The 7,519-nt window shown below is 38.5% G+C and overlaps 1 protein-coding gene across 1 annotated transcript in view; it reads left to right on the top strand.

Annotated features, from left to right (window-relative positions):
• Prkdc (protein kinase, DNA-activated, catalytic subunit) overlaps positions 1–7,519 on the top strand; it is a 174,764-nt gene that overhangs the window by 84,514 nt on the left and 82,731 nt on the right. The window contains exons 42-47 of the mRNA XM_013354879.2: positions 1,722–1,890; positions 2,588–2,653; positions 3,852–3,924; positions 5,376–5,524; positions 5,771–5,905; positions 6,065–6,184. Coding sequence (XP_013210333.1) covers positions 1,722–1,890; positions 2,588–2,653; positions 3,852–3,924; positions 5,376–5,524; positions 5,771–5,905; positions 6,065–6,184 — 712 coding nt within the window. The remainder of the gene's footprint in view (positions 1–1,721; positions 1,891–2,587; positions 2,654–3,851; positions 3,925–5,375; positions 5,525–5,770; positions 5,906–6,064; positions 6,185–7,519) is intronic.

The raw sequence follows: 7,519 nt of genomic DNA, 5'->3' as shown, positions 1-7,519 counted from the left end.
AAAAAAAAAAAAAAAAACAAAAAAAAAAACATGGTGTTGTTGGGCAGCAGGTACTTAGCTTTTGTTAAATGTGTTTGTGTCTGTGAGACTGTGTGCCATGTGTGTGTGGGCACCTTTCAAGACCTGAAGGTGTCAGATTCCCCAGAAATGGAGTTACAAGCAGTTGGGAGCCTCCTGGTATATACTGGGCGCTGAGCTCAGGTCATCTGGGAGTGCTCTTGTCAGCCGCACACTTCGCTTTTATAAAGAACGAAACTTGGTTGGAGCTCTGTGGTAGTGCTTGCCTCGCAAGTTAACGCCTCAGATTTAAACTCTTTCCCATTTTCCCTACTGCTACTTCTCCTCAGAATGGATTAGTATATTAATGCACTTCAGTAGCATGGAGTACAGTAAGAAATTATAGTTTTTCTATCATTTGAAATTTAAAAGCTCTCTGTAAAGCATAAACTAATGAAACATATTTTCTCTTCAAATTGTCTTCTAATGAAGTCCTCCCAGATTGGACAGACTTTACTGGGTCTCATTTTGCATCTCAGACATGCATTCTTCTTTTTCACCCTAGTCCACACCTTATCTTCTCAGTGGATGACATCACCATCTATCCATCTGTATAAGCAGGAAACATAGGAGCTGCATTCATTTCTTCATTTGACTGTCCCTAACCTCCATTAGTACCCAGTTGGTAACCAAATGTAATCAGTTTGATCCTTTATTGTCTCTCTTTTCCCTTTTGTGTGTCGTGTCCTAACTTGGACTTGCTCTCTCATTCTGAATTATTTCTCTGCTAGGCTTGTCTTTCTTTGCTGTTGCCTTGACTGCAGAATCATAATCAACTGGAATGCAAGTCCAGTCTATTGTCTTCAGCAGGGCTGACCCAAGGTGTAGATATTGCTGAGTCTGTGGGCCATGTAGTCTCCAGCAGGTCTCATAGCATACTATGAACAAGCTGTAAATTATATCTAAATATATGTGCATGGTTGTTTCAAGAAAACCTTTGAAAAGCAGGGGCTATCTGAGTGGTTTATTGAACCCACCCTGCAGGATGAAATACACACCTCTTAGTATGGCAGGCAAACTCTGCTGAGAACACCTTCTTCCTTTCCCTCACTTTGCAAACATTTATTGTATCTACATCCTCGTGATAATGCTACACAACTTTTCTAAGTGTCCCTCCTGTCTGCTAATAATATCTATGTACATTTATGCTTTAGCCAACTTACATCTCAAAGTTCAGCCTAAGTCATGCACAGTGGCATGCATGTGGGGGACCACAGTGCTTCTTGAGACTCTTATATAAATAGGGGAGCTCTTGGGCACAGGAATTAAAAGCCCCATTCGACAACACTATGAGACCCTTTCTCTTAACAATCTCTATAACTCCAATTAAAAAGCAACAAAAACCAAATAAAATCCTTAGCTCAGGTATTTTTCCCTTAAGTCTTTTGTTAGCACCTTAGATTTTTGGTCCATATTCTTGCTTCCTCATCCTGAGTGTGCTTGCTGTTGCACTTAACACTATGTTATCAAATGTGTGCACATGTCCCGTGCTATGAGATGGTAATGTGCTTGTTTGTATATTTCTAAGACCTAGTACTGTGCCGGGAAAATCATGACACCTGAGATTAGCTGAATTGAATTAGGTTTTATTGTCGAACAGCTACTGATTCAAACGTCGACGTCCATATTAAGTAAGTTGATGTTCATTCTGATCTCACCTGCAGGTCATGCCATGATGCCTTCACAGAGAACATGGCAGGGGAGAGCCAGTTGCTGGAGAAGAGAAGACTTTATCATTGTGCTGCATACAATTGTGCCATTTCTCTAATATGCTGTGTCTTCAATGAATTGAAATTTTACCAAGGTTTTCTGTTTAGCGAAAAACCAGAAAAGGTGAGTGTTCCCAGGGACGTTCCCTATGGCTGACTGACACTGGAGGATTGGAGGATTTCAACCGTTAAAATTTTACCAATTAAATTTTTTTTGTAATCACAAAATTACATATATATAATTTATATTATATACACACTAAATTACATATACTAAAATTCAATGCTGATCATAATCTTGCAGAATCAATGACAGGAGATCCAGCTGTCCATTTGTGTTAGAGGGAACTTGAGTACAGAATATTAGAAAGGGTTCATTCAAAATGGCATTCTATTTTTGTGTAGAATCCAAACAGTGACTGAGTGGTTGAAGTCATCTCATAAACACTTTACCAATTAAATTTATATCATATTTCCAACTCTCCTATAGTGTTAAATATTAGGGCATTGCCTCTGAAATTCTCTGATTTGGGGGGTTTGTAATTGGAGATGGAAATGAGTATCTTTGAGATGGCTTCTCATGTATCCCAGGTTTGCCTCAAATTCACTGTGTAGCTTAGTGACCTTAGACTTAATTCTTTTACCTCAGCCTTCCAAGAGATTACAGCTATCTACCACTCTATATGCTGCTGAGGTCAGAGCCCAGAGTACTACCAATTGATCCACACGCCCAGTCTACTGTGACTTATTGAATAGAATTATCCCTTTCGTATTCTTACTCATGAAGTCAGATATTTTCATATAGGTTTTTCTTTTTATAGAACTTGTATATTTTTGAAAATTTGATAGACCTCAAGCGTTGCTATGCATTTCCTATAGAAGTTGAGGTAAGTAAAATTTTCAATTTTGTTTCTAAATTAAAAGTATTATTAAATATTGTAGGGAAAAAGCAGGTTTTATTTTGAGCATGCTAAGTATTCATTTGCTCTCAACTCCAAAATCAGGTAGTTTTGTGTTCTTATAAAAGTGGCAACTGTAAAGTCTAGCAATCCCAAGTGTCCTTTCATGTGACCGTACCGGCTTCCTCAGCATTTACTTGTCCCTTCTCTCTTTTTTTTTCTTTTTTTTTGGTTTTTCGAGACAGGGTTTCTCTGTGGCTTTGGTTCCTGTCCTGGAACTAGCTCTGTAGACCAGGCTGGTCTCGAACTCACAGAGATCCGCCTGCCTCTGCCTCCCGAGTGCTGGGATTAAAGGCGTGCGCCACCATCGTCCGGCCACTTGTCCCTTCTCTTGATTGTGAATGAAAGTATCAATAAAAAGAATTTGATTTCTGAGTAATTTTCTCCGACAAAAGAATTAAGATTTATACTGATGAGTCTGGCCCGGATTGGGTAACCTGGACAGTGGGGAAGTCAGGGGAAGAGCTGGAAGATCTGCTGCAGAAGGTGGGATTCATTTGGTTAGCTAGGCTCTGCTTGCAGCCCCGGCAGTGGGTGGGAAGATGACGGTGGCTGCTTTCACATCACATTGCAAGTGGGAAAGTGAGCAGAGCACTAAACTTATATCCACGGGTTGTCCTTTTCCCTCACAGCTGTTGACCTGACCATCTCAGAGTGTCTCATCCATGCTCTGGAATGGGCTTGTTTGGAATAAGAATAGGGATGAAAATAGAATGTTTTCCCTTGGGCATGCGTTGAAAGAATGAAAACAAAAATAACAAATTGCCCAGGCTTGTCTAAGCATGAACACTTGCTGTGTTACCTGCAAAGCACAATAAGGTGCCATAGCTGTACAGCTGAGAACGCTGAGACTCAACTCAAAGGTCAAGTGGGAACTGTCAATCATACAGGCTTGTAAAAGCACCAAGCAGAGAATCATACCTAAGCTAAGTGTTTCAGTTAGGTTTGGGGACATCTATGGGAAAGGCTGGACTTGAAAACACACACATAGTTCTTTTTATGAATGGTTTTGAATACTTTTAAATTTAGTTAGTAATGGGAGGAGGGTCTAGAATATTATGAAAACAAAAAAGATGTGACCATGAATCTAAAACATTTTAAATGGTGTATTTGTTTTACCTAATAGGTTCCAATGGAAAGAAAGAAAAAGTACATTGAAATTAGGAAGGAGGCCAGGGATGCAGCAAATGGGACTTCAGGTAGGACACTTTCAGAGTGATTTGGAATGCTTCTAGTAGTTGATACTTGTTTATTAAAATGAAAACAAAAAGAGTGACCAACAAAATGACTCAGTGAATAAAAAGTTCTTTTTTCAGAAAACTTATGACCTGAGTTTAAACCCTGGACCCTGTATAAATAAGCTGGATACAGTGGTGCACATCTGCCATCCTAGCATTCCCTCAGTGGGATGACATACCACCCCCATGCTCACAGGACGGCTGGCATGCTGTGCACAATGCAGCAGCAGAAATTGGAAGGAAAGATCCTTCTCTCAAAAACATATTCCCTTACCTTCACTCATACACCATGATACACACTTGCCTACACACACACACACACACACACACACACACACACCACAATATGCAAATAAGTAGTAATAATGATTTATAACTTTTTGTTTTGTTTTATTTTGAGACATGATCTTGATATTGTAGTCCAGGCTGCCCTGTAACACACTATGTAGACCAGGCTGGCCTCAAACTCACAGAAATCCACCCCCTCTACCTCTCATAGTTCTGGAACTATAGGCATATGCTTCCATGCCCAGCAATGAATTATTTTTTTAATAAAAACTATTTTAATCACTCCAAAATGTTAAAATTTAAGTTGGTTACTTTTTTCTCATGTGGCAGCTAATGTGTTTTGTTATTTGAACATACCTTGCATTTTTATTAATTATATTCTGGGCTAAATGTAAACCCTGTCCTGATTCCACTCTCCTAAACTCCCCACCTTCTTGCATTTGGCTTAGAACAGAGCTGCCAAGGCCCTTGACCTGCTGCCTGGCACACCTACCGCTCTCTCTGCACCCCATTCCACTCCAGCGCTACAGCATCCTGTCTGTCTCTTGGCCCTAGACTTGCTTTGACCCTCCAATGATCTCAGCTGGAGGCAATAATGTGCCTTGGAGCATTTTGTTTGCTATCAGCTTGTCAAAGAGACTGCCCCCATTCCCTCTGATTAAACTTTATCTTCTCTCCTTTCACATGCTCCTTGTTTTGATGTGTTTAAATGTTTATTTGTTTTTTATAGCTTATTTTTTTATTTGAAAATAAAAATTTGGACCTATTTTCTAAATTCTTGACATATTTTATATCAGCTATTTCCAGTAGTATTCCTACATCTGTTATATTTGATGAGCAGAATATACATTAAAATTTTAATAGATATTTCTATTAAAAATTGCATCCAGTTTAACTAGATTTGTTTGTCTGTGACAGTAGAGAGTAACTAGTCAATAGTAGAAAAAGCAAGGGAGCTTTTTCCTGGGTTCCATTTGCTTATCTGTACAGTGAACTGGAAGAGCAGGATTGGTGAAAGCCTTAGCTGAAGCATCCTTTAATTTCAATATTATTTGAGTTTTGAGAAACATTTCTTACTGGTTGTATCTGAGTACAAATATGTTTCCTTTCTGTTTATTTTTCAGGCAGTCCTCATTATATGTCTTCATTGTCATATTTCACAGAGAGTAGCCTAAGTGAAGAAATGAGTCAATTTGATTTTTCAACTGGAGTTCAGAGCTACTCGTATAGCTTTCAAGATCGTAAACCTCCCACTGGCCATTTTCAGAGACGGGTGATGACATTTCACATGTTAAGAGTTTTGTTGCAGTTTCTAATGAGCTACTGCTGTGCCTAGTAATTGTTAGGTTCTGTTCACTCTTTGGTTGTAAATTGAAACATCCCAAGTGTACTTTATATTATTACCAAATTATTAGATTTAGCTAAGTTATATTGTTTTCAGCTATTGCCACTTAAATGAGCTTCTTGTATCCACTGTCATTTGTCAGTGGCATTTGCATTGCTGGGTTCTTTTTCATAGGAACAAGATCCCATGACGCAAGGTGACATCCTGGAGTTAGAGATGGATGAGCTCAACCAACATGAATGCATGGCTACCATGACAGCCCTGATTAAGCACATGCAGAGAAATCTGATTACACCCAGGGTAGAAGAGGTATTTTTCTCCTAATCTTATGTTTTTCTCAATGTTATCCATTGGTGTTACTCCAGGGATTAGCTTTCATATTGACTAAACCACACCACACATTAAAGAGACAGATTCTAGGATGTTCTTTTACTACAGTTTTCAGAGTAAGTGTGTGTTTTACTTCAGGATTCGGAGCCAAAAGATCTTCCTCCTTGGATGAAATTTCTTCATGACAAGCTAGAAAATACATCAGTCCCATTAAATATCCGTCTCTTCTTAGCCAAGCTTGTTATTAATACGGAAGAGGTATGTAATTTTATTTTTTTAAATTTAACAGTTCGGGGCAGTTTTGAGCATCTACTTTGAAAACACTACAATGATGGAGTGTTAAAGAAATAGAACGTGGAATTGTTATTCTTGCAATAAATCAACCAAACACATTTATATAGCTCTTCAGAATGCTTTGGTCAAACGTGTCAATTAGTATTGGGAGTTAGAGGTGAACTTTCTATATGGTGTGTTTGGCACCTTTCTAAGGCTGCAAGCCTTCTTTGTTTACTATAGCAGATAAATGGGTTAAAATATTCCTGTTATCTTATGAAAAATGGCTATCTTTATCTAGGTAATAGGTAAATACATTAGGTTTTCTGCATATAACATATGCCAGAAAGGTGTACTCCCACCAGTAGAAGTCCTACTGTCCCAGGATACAGTGAGGCTTGTACGATGGCTTTGCAGGCCAGACATCCAAAATCAAAGGTGGCTCCTCTGATCCTGTACTGGTCTCAGGCATTCTCTGCATGGGGTTGATGTTCTTATATTCATACTGCTTCCTTAGTGTTTTTGTCTTTAAATTTCCTTTTTATAAGGACTTAGTGTGTCCTCATACAGAAATATAAATATAAAGAGAAGTATAAAGAAATAAACTGTCTCCAAATAAGGTCATTTTTTGAAAGTTTCTTTGGAGAACAACAGATTGGAGGGGCATACAGTCCATAATATTCGGGACCACAAATGATTTCTAGCTCATGTTCTTCCAAATGCTGATTTAATAGCTGCCACAGAAGAGCTGGGCACTATTGGTTGATTTCTCAGATCTGACAGGAAAGCCTGTTACACTGCCACTTTGATTTATACGGCTAAAACTGAGGGCCTGGGGAGGTTTCTTGGACACGATCCTGGAGCCTGGTATATGTGTCTGTAGATTTCTTGACCTTTTGGCTAAGAATAAGTGTAGACTGGAAGGAACGCTTAGGGTTCTGGTCTCCAAAAGGAGGTAACCCAGACAGCTTTCACCTTACAGAACAAACATATTTGCATTCATTTGTAACATTTCAGCCTTTAGGTGTTTGTTATACTATAATACCATGATAAAGAATTTCACATGTGTATAGTTTATAGTAAAACTAGACATATACACAGAGTATGCTAGATAGTTTTGATCCTATGGGCATCTCCTTGGAAAGGAGAAGATGGGAAGACTAGACGATAGTTTCGATTATTCCACCAAAGTGACATTCTGCAATTTTAAAGTAATGAAATTTAATTTGGTATATGTATATTCTTACTAGACTCCAGAGATCTTTAAAATGTGTTTAAAAAAGAGTGACTTAGAACATAGGAAGAGATTAAAATACTTAA

Source organism: Microtus ochrogaster, unplaced genomic scaffold (genome assembly GCF_000317375.1).
Source record: "Microtus ochrogaster isolate Prairie Vole_2 unplaced genomic scaffold, MicOch1.0 UNK77, whole genome shotgun sequence".
NCBI classification, from domain to species: Eukaryota; Metazoa; Chordata; class Mammalia; order Rodentia; family Cricetidae; genus Microtus; species Microtus ochrogaster.
This window is presented reverse-complemented; position numbering and strand designations above follow the sequence as displayed.